The sequence below is a fragment of the Pelecanus crispus genome, chromosome 11, assembly GCF_030463565.1.
Source record: "Pelecanus crispus isolate bPelCri1 chromosome 11, bPelCri1.pri, whole genome shotgun sequence".
Taxonomy (NCBI): domain Eukaryota; kingdom Metazoa; phylum Chordata; class Aves; order Pelecaniformes; family Pelecanidae; genus Pelecanus; species Pelecanus crispus.
The window spans coordinates 6,600,631-6,618,463 of record NC_134653.1 but is presented as its reverse complement, the minus strand read 5'-3'; the positions used below and the strand labels follow the sequence as shown (position 1 = coordinate 6,618,463).

Below are 17,833 nucleotides of genomic sequence, written 5' to 3'. Positions count from 1 at the left end.
TGGAGTCTGGGCTTAGCTTGGCTAAAGTGGCTCCAGCAGCTCTGAACTGCTGCATCCACAGCTTAGGCGAGGGTTGGAAGAGGTGCAGTGCAAGGAGAGGAAGCAGGGGACACACACGCTCTTTGTGGAGTGAAAAAGATGAGCATAAATCCCATGGGAATGCCAAAATGTGCAGGATGCTGTGTGTGCAGGTATTTCTGCTGGACCAGCATTGCAGGGCAGAGAGGACGTTGAGCTTAAGAGCATCAGCATTAGAGCAGGAACAGGCAGATCGTGGGCTTTGCTTGCTGAGCTAAGTGAAAACACTTGCTCACTCCGTGGTAGAAATTGCTGTTTATTAGAAAAAAATTCATAAATAAAATAATTTCATGTTGTGATTTACATTTTGCAGCTTAAGGGTGCAGCCTAAGGGGAAAAAAAACCCTCTAGGATTTGTGTGTAGAATGGCTCTAAGCCTTACCCATTCGTTGGTTTGCCACGCGACTCTGAATCTGAGGCTGCAGATTTGCCCTTGTCCTTTCACTACCCAGCTCCCACCCTGAAACAACAGCCTGGCCAGTGCCTAAGTAAGTTCCCAGGAATCATCTGATTAATAGGGGAATAGAAATTGGACTAAAAATTGGGAAAAAAACAGAGAGGAAGTTTAACAGAAGGATGTGTGCTCTCCATCACTGATACGGGGAAAATCCCTCCACGCAGTATCTTCCTCCACCGGCGGTCCTGCCCCGAGCAGTGGAAGCCCCCAGTGCTGCTCCATCCCCGCCACCGTCACCCGGCCGGGCTCAGCTCCCACCTGCCTTCCCGCAGGTTGGGCAAAGCCCAGGGACGGTAAATAGCGAGGGGTTAGGACGAACAGACAGCTCACAATAAGCACATTCCTACCACCACCAGTCACAGTCTGGTTCCTAATAAAGGCTCTGATAAGGAAGCTGGAATCCCTTTTAACTTCTGATCCATTCAGAGATAAGTTGGTTTAGACATAAACAAGTGCTTCTGTCACCGGCAGCTCTCAGAAATGCAGCTGTGAGACCTCACGTTAGCCCCGAGTGGGACCTCACTGCTGCTCCCAGGGGAGTTACTCAGACAGCTGCATCCCCAGCTGGGGTGACAAGAGGATGACTTATTCTTCCTCCCTAGTAAAGGTCTTCTGCACAACCCCGTAGGCTTTTCTGGGAGAAGGAGAGGGGGGAAGATGTAAAAATAAGAAATTACGTCTTTCAACTGTTACCGGGTTTTGAGGTGAAGTGAAGTCACCTTCCTGGGCTGGTTTTCTCCGCGGGGCCCTTAGAGATCATTTTTTACTCAAATTGGGAGAAACTAGAGCAGAACTGTGCTGAGAAAAGCATTTGTCTCGGGCCTCAGCACTGCTTGGAGGTAAGAGGAGGGCGAGGGCGGCTGGTCCATCCCGCAGCCTGGCTTCCCTCCCTTCCTGGCATCCCCCAGCGTGGGCACAGGCACGAGGCTGGCATCGAGACACCGGCAGTGGGGCAGAAAAGCCCAGACAGCAACACAGGGCTGCTGAGTCGCAGGAGCAAAGTCAGCCCAGTCCCTAACACCAGTGGAGATGGGACAGCAGAAGCTGGCACTATTTGATTTAACCTTTCCCTGGGTTATTGCATCTTCCCTTCAAGAGACTGGCTTTTTGGGTAGAGTTCCTGGCTTCTCGATATTCCGATTAGACCAGGTTGTCTCAGCCTCAAGACAGCTCCCATTTGCATGGGTTTAAACCTCTCCAGTGTCACTGTCCCCTCTGATGTCTCCTACAGCTCCTCGTCCGACAGGATCAGCACTCTCTTCTCGATGTTTTTGCTCTTTCTGCCACTCGGTCCCTCCCCCTTGGAGGCCACGTGTCCCTTCTCCCCTGGCACTTTGTGCTCTGTCTCCTGCATCGACTGCTGGGTGTACTGCTGGTACGCAGGCGAGAAGTTGTGGATGGCATCCTGCACGATGTCCTGGGGGCTTATGGTCTCCTTCAGCCCGCTCGAGATGCTCTGCATTGGGGCAAGGTTTGCTGAAAAACAGGGAGAGCGGGAGGGTGATGGGACAGCAGTCATTGTGCCCAAGCGCTCCAAGACTGGAGTGACATTTTTCCTTAGAAATTCAAAATGAGGGCCTCATTGTCGGCCACATCAGCTTGCGGTGGTGAGCGCCAAGGAGAAGAAAGGCAACCCCAGCTCCATGTTTCAAAGAGGATGGAACCTCTCCAGCAGCATGTGCTGTAATACCATAATCCCCTAATTCTGCCCATCCGCACCAAGGTCTCTTTTCCTATCCACTCACTGTGGCTCATGGGTATCACGAGGGAAGAGGGAGAAGGAACTAATGGAGCACAGGAGAAGAAACTCTGGTGGCTTTTAGCATCCCATTGGTAATGCTATAAGGGGGGTGGGGGTGTCTCCTCTTTCCTTATTCACTGATTAAGGAAGGAAGAAGAGAGGAAAAGTTACCTGTCGAGTTTTCTTTCTTTTCTCTGTACACCTGGCAGGTGAACGCATAGCGCAGGGCAATGGAAGCAAAGAGCATCTCAATGCAGATGATGAAGTTCTGGTAGCCAGCAGCCACCGTTCCAGCTCCCACCTCCTTCCCATCGATGATCTGAACTTCAGGGATCACCCCACATTTCTCCAGGATTGCAAGCAGTGTCCCTGTGCAGGGGGAGGGAGAGGGATCAGCTCTGATCCTGCGTCCCCAGGTCAGGTGGGGATACAGGAGGAGAAGTGCGGGGCATCTGTGGTGGGACCCACCTTGCCAGAAGGAGAGGAAGATGACTGCCTTGATGGTGATGAACTTGAGGACTGGCTCAAACGGGCGCAGCAGGTCCATGGTGGCGAAGTAGAAGAGGAAGAGGGCGTAAAGTGCCAGGCTGACGGAGAAGTTGTAGATGATGGTGATGTAGAGGTAGCCGCTTTGGACGCTGCGAGGGGGGGGAGAGAGAGAGAGAGCTGCTGCCCTGGGCTGCGAGAAGCGAAGCGAGTGCAACTGGAGGCAAGGAAGGAAGAAATGGAGGGGGAGAAGTGTGTGGCTTTGCCACGGGGGAGAGCACGGCCCAGGAGGGGAAGGAGAGGCCGGGAGAAAGGGGGGAGCAGGGGGCCACTCTCAGCTTTTCCTCTGCTGCTGGGACCTCTTTTATTATGGCTCACAAGAGTTTCGTCCCTTTTCTTATTTGGGAGCAGTGACTCTCTGTTCCCCGGTGCTTTGGGCTCCCTCTGCTCTCACTACCTGTGGAGCAGCTCCCGGGGAGGGCTGGCAGGACACCCTGTCCCTTGTGATCGAGCAGGGACCCCTCCTGGCCCCTTCACCCAACCCAGCCCAACCCAGCATCCTCACTTGAAGTCCCCGTCGTGGTACTTCCCGAATGCCTGCAGGATGATGGTGACGATCGCCATGAGGGGTTTCACAATGCAGAACTGCAGCGTGGCCTGCACAGGGGAGAGACACGGTGCACCCTGGGCAGCGGGGACGTCCCACCACCCTCCCTGCAGCTCCAGCCACCCCTGGCCCCTCCACGCGAGCCAACCCCTCTGCTCCTCGGACAGAGACACAGAGGAGAGAGCAGTTCTCCATCCCAGGAGTGACCAATGCTGCACGGTGAAATATGAACCAGCTCAAGGTCTGCAGGCGGGAGGGAGCAGGGCTCCCAAAAGGCAGCTCCTGAAAGGCAGTGTAGCCACTCCGAGGGGGGGTGACCATGCGGCTGGGGACAGACCGGTGCCAGGATTTGGCCCGCAGCGCAGCCCTGGAGAGTTAGAGAGCCGTCCAGGCTAACCTGGGACTGGACAGAGATGGCAATCTCAGCTCTGCAGTGGGAGGAGACCCTGACTCAGCAGTGAGTCAGAGGCAAGAGCAGTGAGCGCGGCGCCCTGCTGCTGGCCAGGTGCTGGCGAGCTGCGTGAGCTGCCTCCCTCGGAGGAAAAAAAAAAAGCCAAAAAGAGCATCTCAGGAGAGCAGCGAAGCAGAGCCCTCTCGGCAGGGCAGCAGGGAAGGGACCTGCCACCCAGAGAGCCCTCATGGGAGGGGAGCGGAGCATTTGCCCTGTCAGGTACCCACCTGCTTGCAGAAGCGCAGGAACCCGATCGAGTAGGACATACCCTGAAGGCAGCAGGTCCCATAAAAGCAGCTGGACCTGGAAGCAGAAGCCGAGGAGATGCCGTTGGGGCTGCTGGATGGGGAAAGCGGGTGAAGGGTCGAGGAACTCATGGGATGCTGCGACTTACGCAATGGGCTTCCCTCGGATCTCTGTCATGATGGTGCTCTCCCCTCCGAGGTACTCGAAGCACAGGCTCAGGAAGCTGTAAATCACGAAAGCTGGCAAGGCAAGGGCAGACACGATCAGTGGGGCTGATGGAGATCCAGGAAGGGGGTGTTATTACATTTCACATCCCTTCCTGCTCAGGTGTCTTCTCATCCACCCCAGCACAGCATCAGAATTTGGGACACTGGTAGGTGGGAGCCCAGCAAGAGGAGGAGCAGGTCAAATCCATCTGACTTCCAAGCAGAGTCAGATGCACCGCACCATGTGCACAGGGTTCATTGTAGATGCGGCAGCTCCTCCGTGCACACAGAGACCCTGAGTGCACGTGGCAGCAGTCGGACGTCGCAACAGTGCTCGTGGAGCCGGCCCCCATGCACACCCAAACAAGCCCAGGCAGGAGTGCAATGGCCATGGACCATCTGCATGGAAGGACCTCAGAATTGCTAAGGGGAAGCACAAGTAGCTGGTGGCCAGCAAGGAGCAGGTCCTGAACAGTTTTCTTGAACATCCCCATCACTTATTTTTCATATACTCCAAACCTGAAGTAATACACATGCCCACATCCCTCTGTTCCCTAGGGGGAGAGCAACAAGATGGAAGGGCAACCTCAACCCTGATGAGCTTCCCCTGCACCTCAAAACACCCCAACTCCACAATTTCTTAGGTACATCTGCCTTCTGCTCTAGAGAAGCTGCATTGCTACCCCAAAAGCAACCAGAAAACCTCTTTCCCCAGGAACATGATGCTGGGGTCCCTCTGAGCCTGCAGGCAGGCAGCGGAAAGGCACCAGCTCGTGTCTACCCGTGGGGCATCCCCTGCCCACTGCTGATGGAGAAGGACAGGGGAAAAACCTCTGCACGGAGGAAGGGAGAGTGGGAAGTGAAAGAGAGAGAGATTTGCCACTTTGTGCAATCCAGGACACTCCAGAGACACAGGTCAGCAAGACGAGAGCCTTGCTTTGCCATCAGCCTCCCTGCCAAGGAGAGGCTGCACTCACCTTCATAGCAGTCACGCACTGAGTCGAAGTAGACGTAGTACTGGTGGCTGCCGAGGAGGAGGAGGCTGAGCCAGGAGTCAAAGGCATAGATGGGCACAATGAAGAGGATGCGGATGATGTAGCGCTGCTCCTTGGGGATGGTGTAATTCCTCAAGTGCATGTAGATCTGCAAAGTGCCCAGCATGCAGAGCTGTGGCTACCGCTGCTCAGGAGGGGAACCAGAGGTGCCCCCAGCCTGGGGGGCTGCAGGAGGCTCGTCCCATGTTGACCCTCCTCCCGGGGATGAGAGCACTGCTGGCTTTCCACCACAGACCCACCGCAGTGAACAGACACGTGAGACGGGCTCCATCCTGGTCCCCGGGGCAATCCCTTCCTCAAAAACGCGTGGAAATAGGGTCCCTTCCCTGGCACTGTGTGAGGAGCGTGCCCTCCTCCATGCAACCCCACGTGCAGCCCCGTCCCAGCGCTCGGAGGCAGCAGCTTGCCCCACCGGCTGCCTTCAGCAGCACAGATCCACGCAGCACCCAAAAACATACCCACTGGCAGTACATTTCAAGGCAGCCAGTGGCGCACACCGCAAAGGCACAGAACCCGGGGTGCCAGATGAGAAACCCCGCTGGGTGTTGCCTCCGGGCAGTGCTGATGCCCTGCAGCTTCTCCTGGGCCTGGCAGCCGCCCGGGGAGCGCATGGGCAAAGTCCACCCTCCCGAGCTGCCAGCACTGGGCTCCTGACAACAGAGATATCCCCTCTGGTCACCAACAGGAGGAAATATTTATCCGGAGCTGAGTGATTTGCAATGAACTTGAGGGCAGTCAATAGTTTCACCCTTGCATCAACCCCAGTGCTGAGCCCCGTCTTTGCTCCAGCCCGTACCTGGTGGAAGGTGACGATGAGTGCTGACCACACGAAGATGCCGGAGATGACCTGCGCCATTGTGGTGGTCAGGAAAAGCTGCTGGCCATCCTCAGAGTTGTTGTGGGCGGCCGTGAGCAGGCCGAGGGCCAAGGACGGGGGAGCCGAGGCCAGCCTGGCCGCCGTGCCGGGCCCCGGGGCACTGGGCGCCATGGGAGAGGGCAAGGCACGTGTGGCATTACTCATCTGCAGGGAAGGAGAGGCAAGGGGAGCAGTGCAGGAAGGCAGGACTGAGGTAAGCTGGTGAAGGGGAAGGCCCCAGCAGATTTCCCAGCCCACAAAGTGTGGACAAACCTCCTGTGAGGTTTGTCTCCTCCCCAAGCTTTTTCCAGGGTGTTCCTCACCCAAACCAGCCTATTCACCATGGTTGGGTCTGCTTCTCGCAGCAGGAAAATGCAAAGGTCCTTCAAGAGTGGACCCTCTTTTCTCTGAGGAGGTGTATGCAGTCCCTGTGTCCCCCAAAACACATGCTTCTCCTTCCCAGCCTTGCTACTTCTGATTTTCTCAGGGGTCACTATCCCGCTTGAAAGGGAAAGACCTGGCTGCATTTGTGCCCCTGTGAATTCACACTTGTGGCTCAGGACCCTTTTCCATCAGGAACCACAGACTTCAGGGTTAAACTCATCCCTCACCCGTGATAATAGCGAGCCCCTTACCAACGAGCCATCAAGACACTGATGTCCTCCTTGGGAGCCCAGAAAACACTGGGATTCCTGTGGTTCCTCCCCCAGATTTGTCTCCTTTCCTTGTGCATGGCCTGCCAGGGGCAAACACCAGGGCTGCCCAAGAAGCCAGAGGTTTGGCGTCACCCAGGGTGTTTGGCCAGCCTCGGCCATTTTGGGATCATGGGGGTCTTCCTGTGCCAGCAACGCCAATCCTGAGACCTGAAGGGTGGCCAGTGGTCCCTCCCACACCCGAATTAAGCACATGGGAGCAAGCCTGCCATGCTGCAGGCAGAGCAGGCAAAGCTGCTGCCCTTTCGGGATGCTGAAGCGCCCTGGCATCTCCCTGACAGGTCTGTGCTCCTTGAAGCCAGTCACCCAAGGCGCCAAGCATTCCCAGCGCAGAGGGTGACCAGGGCGTACGGGCACTGTGTACCCTGCGGCTCCAGACAGCAAGGACCAACCTAATAATATGCTATTATTTATAGGACAGCTTCATATCTCAAGGCCAACAGATGCATAAACGGCCATGTTTGGCCTCTCTGCTAATCTATGGAAAGCTGCTTTTTCCCAAGTATAACAATAGTGGTTTAAAAAAAAAAAAAACAAAACGAACCACCTGCGAGCAGAGCTCTAACAATATAGATGGTTCTTGGTGCATTGTTAATAAACAAAGATTTTAGCTGCTGGATAGCTATCGCCTAGGGGTAAAACCGTAAGCACAAACTGGTGAGAGGCGAGAAAATATCTGCCACAGATAAAAGTGGTAGGGAATGACCTCGGTTCAATTAAACACAGAAGCCAAAGCAGGACCTCGCCTGGCGGCTTCCTCTCCTGCCCTTTCCCCGAAACCCCAACCTCACAGGGGAGGAAACTCAGCTGGTGTCTGATCAACAGCCCTAAAAATACCTTCCCCCCCTCTGCCTGGCAGGAGCCGCCTGTAAGTGGAGATGCCCGGGGCGGCGTCGTGCTGGCGAGGTCCCAGGAGCTCACCCGGCGTACCTGCGCCCGCGAGCGGGGAAGCGGAGCCGGCGACGGCTGGAGGGAGAGCGGGGCCGATAGTGTTACGGAGGCAGCAGGGAGCCGGGTTTTCCCTCCCTGCGACCGTCCAGTGGCCCTGCCCTGGCCAGCAGGAAGCAGGATCCCGGGGAGAGCCGGGAAGGGATCTGGTCTTTGGACAGACGACGCCAGACCTGCCTTGTAAACATTAACAGGAGGCCGGAGATAGCTCACAGCGCAGGGAGGGAGGAGAGAACCCGGCTGTGCCCCGTTCCCTGCAGCTCCTTGCTCTTTCTGGGGGCTGCCCTGCCACAGGTTGGGGCCGTACAGCCAGATTTGGCCATTTTTCCCTCTGCCAGAACGTCACGATAAGGAAGGATGCGATCCAGCTCTCTTCCCAGGACACGGCGGAGAGCTGTGCTCATCGCTAGACCCATTTATTCTGTTTTCGACCCAGCGCTGTGCCACAGATGCTTGGCCCAAGACATCCCAACTCCTATTAGCTTTCCCAGCCATCGCCATACGAGCACGGTGGCACCAGCAGCCGGTCCTGGCAGGCTCCCCTACATTGTCACACTCTGAATGTGGCGGAACAAGTCATTAAAAACAAAAGCCTCGGTGCCACTTGGAGACAGGGTTCCCAGCTCCGGAGGTAATTAGATCCCGGCTGTGCAAGGTAGCCAGGCAATTCAATGCAGTAAGAGGGCTTTTTGCTTCCAAAACAAAGACAGTGAGGAGACATAGAGAATAATATTAGCTGCAAAACTCCGCTCCTTGACGGGACCACACCAGTGCCACATCCAGTCTGGCTGTTTCCAGACCTGCCGTGCAGTGCCTGCTTGTTACGCTCACTCCCTGGGATATTAGGTATGCTAAGTGAGCACCGAGAAGATAAACTGAGCAGTGAAACTTGCGTTCAGGCGGGCCACCTGCGGATGGGGTTTTTCACTTTGTCAGGGATTCCCCTCCATCTGCAGGCTGCCGGAGCCCGGACTCCCAACTCACACCTCTCCCAGTCTCCCGAAGCACCCGGGACAAATCCCTGCCTCGGCGGCAGCCCCTATGGGGCTGGGGCAGTCAGAAAGGGGAGGCGAGCCCCTGCAGCCCCCCACCAGCGTCTCTGCGGTGCTGGCTGTGTGCCCCGGTAAGGGGGGAGAGATCCCTGACCCCCTTCCCGGGGAGGGGAGCATCCAGGCTCAGCCCCACCAGCGCAGCAGACGTGCCTTTCCTGATTGCTTTTGGATAAAGCCAGGGCACGGGGGTTTTTTACCCCACCAGCCTCTCCATACCACCCCCAGGCCACCCAGGAGGAAAGACCTATAGCACACAGCTATAAATTAAGGCAGGGCAGCACGGAGCCCTCCTTAAAGCCCGTCCGGAGGAGTGGGTGACGCACACGCAGGGCTCCTGCAGCAGGCTCTGCCCTCCCAGCAGCTCCCACGGGTGCTCAGGACCGATGGCTGGGGCAACCTCTGCTCCCTGGGTTGCTGCGCACCCCCCCAGGGCCCCACTCACCCTGCGGGGCTCCTCCGGGAGCGGGCCTGGCTCCCGTGCACCTGCCTCCGCATCCCCTGCGCCCTCCTCCACCTGCACCCACGGGAGACTCCTCCTCCGGGCACTGTCCCAGCCCTGCCCGCCCGCTGGCGGCGGGCCCTGCCAGCACCCCGCTCACCCTGGCTGCACCCTGGGCCCTGCGGGAGCCGGAGCAGCAGGTTGGGCTTTGCCTCCTGCAGAAAAGCTACCAAACTTACCTTTCCAGTCCACCACGCTCTGCACCCACGCCCGGAAAGCAAACATGGATGGAAAGCTGCGGTGCAGCCTGATGCCGCTGCCCACAGCCCGGCGCACGTCCTGTGGCCGTGGGTGAGAGATCTGCGTGGGCGGCAAAGGCAGGTTTTCTTGCAGTTGGGAATTAATCCTTACCCGGAGGATAGCGATGACTAAAAGGCAGGCAGATGGTGGTACCGGCAGACCTGTGAATGTTTTTTGGGGCAGGCCTTCCCCCTGGTTTACTGCAGAGCAGAGATGAGCAAAGACGAAGGACCAGTTGCTCGTGGTCTGATTTATTGCCTGTGGAAAGGCAGCAAAGTAAGTCTGTCCTGGCTCTTGGCATCAAATGGGAGAGATCTCCATGTCCTTTCTTTACCCGCCACCCTGTGCAGACCTGGCGGCACACAGAGCCAGGAAATTAAGGTGGTTAACTCATGGTTGGCTTTTAGGTGGTAACACTCAGGTCTTTGGGGCATAGCGGTGGCATGCCACCATATCACCGTGGTGGAGGATGTGATTTGCGTTCAATTTGCTAATTAATGTATGGTTTCCACAAGTTGCTGGAGCTATGGACACTATAAGAGCACCAGGATTTGAGAAATACATTGAATTTTGTGTCGGGAAAGAATCCCGACTAGCAAACCAGGATCAACATTAACAAATTCCACATGCCTCTCTCAGCCCTCCTAGACAAAAAAAAATAAAGTGTAAAAGAGGGAATATTTGGAGTTCTGACAGATGCAAATCTTTGATTCTTGGAAGCAGAGTTCGGAAAATTATTTTTAGATGAAATTTCTTGTCAAGGGCAGCTGCAAGCCTGCACTGTTTGGATGTACTTTAAAAAAAAAAAGTTTCATTTCTCATAATCCTTTAAATACTGTAAATAACCCTTACTTCAGAGAAAAGAAGTCCTTTCGAAATGCATTTTCTGCTTTTCTACTTTTAGGGGGTTTTTTTAGCAACAGAAATGACCCAGCAACATCTACACGGGGCAGGCACAGGCTCTGTGCTGATACTGCTGATACCAGCAGGTCTTAATGCAGCACAAGTCTTCCCTGCCCAGAATGCAAGACCTGACCTCTGTCTGCTCAGTCAAGTTCACCTGTGACAAAAGTGTGTAACAGCTCACTTCAAAATTTACTACTTGGTGTTTCTTGTTACAAGAGGTAAAACCAAATGTGCTTTACAAGCAAATGGCAAAAGTTTGGCTATTACGCATTGCATCAACTGGTGTAACTTCACCCAATGCTTTTTTTCCAACAGACTCAGAAGAAAAACCCCTGTGTAGCCCCCCCAAACCCTTCTGTCCCCACATCTGCTACGACAGGTGCCTCAGGAGAGGGACAACTCATTGCAGGTGGTCCAAGCTATGTACGTGCTGCCTCTCCAATGTGCTGCTGGTACCATGTAATCCATAAGCTGTTATTTTGTCTTTTTCTCACCACTAATTTGGGTTCCTGTCTTCCACCCTGACGTCAGCTTTCATGAAATTTGCAGAGCATAATTATCTGCCTCTCTTTAAAATCGGAGTGAAAGTGGAAAATGGATTCAGACTACATCAAGAAAGGGTCTGACATAAGGACAAAAGCAGTCATATAGGACTCATTTCCTTAAAAACAGGCAAGAAAATCTTTCCTATTATGCAATTGCTGTTGATTTGCTACCAACGCTCGTATTTCAATTGAAGTGATTTTCACAGAGCAAAAAAGAAAACAGGTAACATTAGATTCGTCAATGTTTCTTTTATTCAGTCTGCACTGGGTGTTCCCCCTTTGTGGTACAGCGTAGCTACAGAGCTTGGCATCTATCGCTCCTCAGGACACAAACGCAGAGCCATGCCGTTTCCCAAATATACATCCCACCCAATGTGATAAAAATACTCCTCCTCTTGCACATTGAGACAATTGTTCTTGTCTCATCACTGACTATATGGGCTGCAAACCTGTCACAGTAACAAACCCCACAAATGTTCTACACAGTAGAGAAAAATTCATGAAATTCCTCAGTTCGTCCAAAACCAGCACAAAGACATTCCATCATTTTCATTTCTTGTCCTTTTAAATAAGTGGTGATGAGTCATGGACTCAAGATCATTTCCTTGAATCCAGATGGCACAACTTCACCACACTTGGCAACTTCGGATCACTTCCCGTAGAGCTTGTATTCCTTCCACGGTCTTGTCCTTTAAAGCCATGGCGAGAAGAACAGGTTTGTTCCCGGCTTCCTGAGAGACGAACGCCACCAGATTTTTGGCACAAACATGGACGAGGGGCTGAAAAGCAAAGGTATACAGATGTACACTCTTACAGCTGGGAGAGCCCTCCCACACCAGTTAGGAGCGGAAGAGTCCTGCAGTGACATGGGGCACGTCGAGAGCCTGTCGATACTGGACTTGGACTGAGCGTGCAGTTTGCTAAGCGGTTCCAACGTGGCTGGGAACAGACACACAGTTTGGCTGGTCAGCAAGGCCAAGCCACGGTACGGGGAACTTTAGAAAGCACTTTCTCAATCAGCTTAAAAGGGAAGAGTTTGGACCCGTGAGTGACAGCCACCCAAACCACCCTGAAACAACTTAACAGAAGCTGCACTTGAATTGAGTTTTGCACTGGTTTGGAAAACTTGGGAAGTCGGTATGGAGAATCTTTCCTTCCGCTAATCCTCCCACCCAAACTACATCACCAAATATCAAATTATATGAATCAAAATGCCTCTATTTCCATCATAGCCAGATTTCTGAAGAAGTCTCCAAGTACAATTTTCTTTTAAAAATTTGTTGCTGAAGAGGGTATGTTCCGCTGACAAGCTCTGGAAAAAAAACTGTTATTTTTGCAATTCCTAGAGGCCCCAAAATGCTGTTATACACACAGTTTTTGCACGCCATGTGTAAAAGACATGATGGGTTTTATTTTAATAGAATAATGAAAACCAGAAATAAGCAGTGAGGCTGAAGGAGGGAAGAAAAGGGATATAATCCTCTTAATGAGGTTTCTTTAACAAGAATAGACTGGAATAGAATAGCATAGATTATTTCAGCTGGAAGGGATCTACTATGATCATCTAGTCCAACTGCCTGACCAATGCAGGGCTGACCAAGTTAAAGCATGTTATTAAGGGCATTGCCTCTTAAACACTGACAGGCTTGGGGCATCAACCACCTCTCTAGGAAGCCTGTTCCAGTGTTCGACCACTCTCTCGGTAAAGAAATGCTTCCTAATGCCCAGTCTAAACCTCCCCCAGTGCAGGTCTGAACCTAGACATTCAGCTTGTCTAGGTTTTATTTACACCCAGAGTTATGTATTTATCAGAAGGATGAGTTTGCTTGATTTTAGCTACCACTGTAGTTTGGAAGTGTGCATCATCCCAAATGGGTATGTTAACGGTGACAAGCAGGAAGGCAGCAAACTCACAAACAGTGAAAGCCTTTTCTTAAAGTTTAGATTGATTGAGTTGGTAAAATGATTTAAAAATACCAAGTGCCAGACTAAACAAAGGCACTTCCCATTTCCAAATAAAACACAAAACCAGCTTTGGGGTGGACGTGGTCAGAATTAGTAGACATCACACCAGGGAAAGCAAAGCATCTCCCATCCAGAGAACTCCGTAAGGGGAAGCTGCAGATACAATCAGGAACTTGTGTTGCTAGAGTTTTTCTAGTTAAGGTTAGCAAGTAGTATTTGATAGCTCCAACCCTGATGGAAAGCCTCATAATCTTGTAGCTCTGTAACTTTCTGTTTTAATGCTTGACTAGTTGACGCTTTGGAAATATGTTTTCTTCTGCTTTCTCTCCAGCTTTGTGAAATGGTCGATAAAAACTCATTTTGTTGAAGCAAAACAAATTAAACTTTATCAAGGGTAGGTGCTGGCAGGCACACCTGGGAGAGGGCAACAGAAGTCCATTATGGGGCTGGCATAGACTGGGGGGGTGGTGGTGAGAAAAGGGACTTGAAAAGGAAAACAAACTCACTGCAACAGAAACCCAAAAAAGGTTATCAAAGGCTGTACGTTTGATCTTGCACCCCTTAGATCAACAGGAGCTTTATCAAACCTTCCATAAACATGGCAAAGCAATCCATATCCTGTAGGACACAAAATAACGGATCCCCAAACCCACTCAGGGTTAGTTAAACTTTTGTTACGTCAAAGAGCAGATGAGCGCGCATACTTTTCTGATGAACCCCTCTCTCCTCAGAAGATATTTTTAAATTAATCTTACCACTGTGCAAACACCGCTTAACTGCTGTGATTCATCAACTCCCTGGCAACTTGCACAGCCCCACCTACTACACTTCCCCCTTATCCTTGCTGCCCGTGCACTGGGTATGCACTCTCACCTCATCCTTGCCCAGTAGCACCTTTGTGGTGAGTGACGGCCTGCCCACGTTGTCACCGACTGTGTTGGGGTCCACATAGACGATCGTCCCCATCTTGCCATACTGTGTGACTACCACGAGGACGGAGTTGGAGAAGGCCGTGCACACCACCTCTGTCGGGACCCCGCGTACCACCTCCTCTCGCTGCTTGGACGTCACGATGGGACTCGGTTCCATCGCTGCGGAAAGTAACAATAAAACAACAATAACAGTAAAGTAACATTAGATTACAAACACGGACCATGGGCTACAAAAAGCCCGAATCATTCCCTTCATTTGAAATACCCACGCTAAGTTAATTTCAGGGCACAAAAGCACCCGGAGGTGTGTGTCTGCAGGAACGACGGTCAACATCCCACATCCCTGACTGGGAGGGGAAATGTACCTGCCCCGCAGCAACGGCCTGCACTCCCCCCGCACGAACGAGCTGCCATTGATAGGGCTTCGTGCTCATCGCGGTTTAACAGTGACCGCACCTACGGAGCAGGCCGCCCCCGCGCCCGACCCGCTGCGCCGCGCCCTCCCTCGCAGCCTCCCGGTCGCTGGCACCCGTGGGGGCGACGCCCGAGCCCCGCTTCCCACCCCGCGTCCCGCAGGCCTCGGCGTTTCCTGAGGGACACGACCGTCGTGTCCCCCCCGCGCCGGGCTGAGGCTGAGCAGCGGCCCCCGCCGCTCCTACCCGCGCCGGGCCCCGCCGCTCTCCGCCCGGGCCCGCCCCGCCGCGGCGGAAGCGGCGCCTTTCCCCTCCCTCCGCCGGGCCGCGGCGCGGGGAGATGGCGCAGGCGGCCGCCGCCTCCGCGCCCCTCAGCGCTGCGCCGCCATTACCCGCGCCCGCCCGCCCGCCGCGCTCCCGCCCGGGGAGCCGCCATCTCAGCCCCCCCCCGCTCTCCTCAGGGACGTCGCCCCTCGCCGGCCCCGGGGCTGGGCCCCTTCCCCGGCCCGGCGCCCTCGGCCGCTTTCTGCCCGTTTTACAGGGGCTGTCATCGTGGCGGGGAGCGGGGAGCCACAGGGCAGGAGCCCCACCCGTGGCCGTGAGGGAGCGGCGTGTGCCCCTCCTTAGGCCCGTGAGGGGACACGGCGAACCCGGGGGCTGTGGGGAGGCTGCTAATTCTCATCTTTTATTCTTTTTTCCCCCGTTTCCAATGGGATGCGACTGCTCCCACCCAGTGGGTGGTGTTGGGCCACACTGCAAGCCCCCCAGTGTGATTTCCCATCAAAATAAGGCTGGTTTGGGGCCATTGCAGCAGCCTTGCCCTCGGCCTTGCCCTCCCCGTCACAGGCAGGCTGCCCAGCCTCGCACCTCGCTGCTGATGGGGCGAGCGGTGGCGTGTTTGTCGCCGAAATACTCTGCGCGTGTGGCCCAGCTCCTCCGTGAGCAAAGCGTGGGGCTTGAGGGAACGATGGCGGCTGCCCGATGGTGCGGCAATGGGAGATACGGCCGCCTGTGTGAAGAGTGCAAAAAGAAATGTTTATGTCCCATGAGAAATACATGCAAACATTGGTTTCTGTTAATTGCGTACAGCTAATTCAGTGCTATTTTTTTTCTTTGAAATACTAGTACTCATGAATAATAATTTTGTATACTTATTTATACAAAGCTCTGAAAATGGGGATTTCTTACAGGTTTGCACCCTTCCAGACTTCTGCAACTTCTGTGTCTAAAAGAGGCTCCAAAATACGCTCCAGACTTTCTATGTGCTAGTTCTCCTCTGCCGTCATTCCCACCACACACAAAATGTCCTGGCTATGGCTGCAGCAATAGCTACCTGAGTTGTGGGTTATCTGTTCAGGTAACGTGTCTTAAGGACCTCATGATTTTTTTTTGTTTTGTTTTGTTTTGCATTAAGAGTTTTAACAAAACTTCACTACAGTTACGGCAAGAGCTGTAACTTTGTGCTGAGTATCCTTCAAGGTACCGTTAGAGAGCAGCAGAGTTCCATGGAAAAGCTTTTAATTCAGCAGGTTAGTCTTGTGGTTAATTCAGAGAGGCTTGATACCTTTTTGGCACTCCTTCCAATCTGGCAAATAGTCTGTTTTCCAGCACTGCGAAAAACCAACGTTCCTCTTTCTTGCTTACCACAATCACTCGAGGCTTTGCCTGTTTGACAGAGATAATAACAGCTCTTGTCAGTAAAGCCTCCTGACTCACAGAGAAGTTTATTCCTGCTCTGCCTTCTCCAGAAAATAATTTTACTTCAGGAAACAGAAAGGACCGGATTCTTCCTGCCATCCTTGCCAGCCTCTGTTTTATTTTTTACAAAAGGGGACAAAGAGTCCACTCTAGTTCAGATTTACATGGAAACATTGTACTTCACTCTTTTTCATTAGTTTCGGATGAAAGGGTTATCCTTAACAGTTTCAGTCAATTGGATATCTCATTTTGGCATGGAGCTGAGCTAGGATATAGCAAACTCAAGAAGCAGACGGCAGGAGGTAACTGAGCACTTAATCTTCATCACTGAAAGTAAATATATTAAAAAAAAAATGAACTAAGGAGAAGGCTCCTATTGTCTGTGTGACGGAGGCAGGGGATGGAGATTTGAGAATACACACCGTGGCAGATAACGGGGCCTTTCCCGAGGGGTCTGTCTGCCTGTCACCTGCTTCCCAGCATTTGCTGGCTGAGAAGGATGTGTATCCATACTTACACTCCTGTTATCTATAGCACTTTTCCTCCAAAGATCCCTAATCACATTGCAAATATTATTACATTTAGCTTCATAAACTCTCTTTCGACACAAGAGATTATTAATATACCCCATTTTATGGTCCAAGGGAAAAAAAGAATCGAGACAGACAGCAGTTCAGGGCCATCAAATCCTCGGCTGGAGATTCTGCAGGATTTCAGGATCCTTTCTTCCACTTGCATGCACTCGCTGCTGAAGCAGCATAAGTCATGCATGTCACTATCTCAATTACCAGAGAAAATCAATGACTGTGCAGCCCCATACTTTGACAAGAAAAACTACCCATAATATTGCAGCTTTATACCTTTATTATTATTTATTTGCACAGTTTCTTACTACTAGTCTTTTTAAATTGCTTAAGTGCCTCTGTGTGTGTAGACTGGAAGGAGGCTGCTTTTTATAATAATCTTTGCATTTATCTGAACTGATTTTATAGAGCAAATGCGTAAGATCCACAGAGCATCAGAAATGTTTCCCACTTCTCTTGAAAACTAGACACACGGTGTTTCAGGACATCCATTAATAATCCCTGCTCTTGGGAGAGCCTAGCTATCAAAGTGCTGGGTTGGTTTATTAGTTTACAGGTTATTACTTCTCTAGTTTAGATTTCTCTCTTGTATCTTTTATGATGCAGAATATAGACTGTGAGCTGGAACCTCAGGTGCAGCTGGGCTCTGGGCTGCGCAGCCAAGGAGAGAGGAAAGGAATTAGTTTGTTCCCTGATGCGGGAGCTGCTTGGGAATTATTCTGACCCTTGTTATAAATCAGGTACGTGAAGCAGAGCAGCCTTTAAGTACATTCCTCTGGCCAGACAATATCAGTGTGCTCCTCTTCCCCATATTACTGTCACAGCAAGGTCGGGGGGATGTGGGTGGTGTGGGGTTGTGTGAGCACTCTCTCCATGGGGCCGTGGTGTCAAAGGGGCAGGAGGGATGGCAGAAACCCACCTCCTGGTGCTTTCAAGCAGTTCCCACTGCATTTAAATAGAGCCTGGCAGGGGCAGTGTTCAGAAAATACTACAGAATTGAGGCCCTTGGGGAAGCGGGTAGAGGAGCACATCTGGGGCTGTTCTCAAAGACTTTAGCCCCAGAAGTCTGGTCTCCCTGGCTGGCTCTCTCTGCAGTCAGTGGAAAGAGGCTTTGTCACTGCTTGGTGCAAAGTGGAAACACAGCTTTGAACCTGG

General features: G+C 52.7%; 2 protein-coding genes across 2 annotated transcripts; both read right to left on the bottom strand.

The window, feature by feature from the left end:
* Nucleotides 1-1,760: 1,760 nt before the first annotated feature.
* TMEM184A (transmembrane protein 184A) lies at nucleotides 1,761-8,032 on the bottom strand. Its single transcript, XM_075718902.1, is given in 11 exon segments — nucleotides 1,761-2,011; nucleotides 2,448-2,645; nucleotides 2,745-2,914; nucleotides 3,328-3,419; nucleotides 4,048-4,123; nucleotides 4,215-4,305; nucleotides 5,250-5,415; nucleotides 6,124-6,348; nucleotides 7,827-7,949; nucleotides 7,951-7,983; nucleotides 7,985-8,032. Coding segments are annotated over 11 exon segments (1,473 nt in total).
* Nucleotides 8,033-11,443: 3,411 nt separating this feature from the next.
* Nucleotides 11,444-14,142, bottom strand: PSMG3 (proteasome assembly chaperone 3). Its single transcript, XM_009488712.2, has 2 exons — nucleotides 13,925-14,142; nucleotides 11,444-11,865 (listed from the first exon to the last, which is right to left on the bottom strand). Exons 1-2 carry the CDS (start codon nucleotides 14,138-14,140, stop codon nucleotides 11,713-11,715), a joined length of 369 nt encoding a protein of 122 aa, XP_009486987.1. The 5' UTR covers nucleotides 14,141-14,142; the 3' UTR covers nucleotides 11,444-11,712.
* Nucleotides 14,143-17,833: the final 3,691 nt, after the last annotated feature.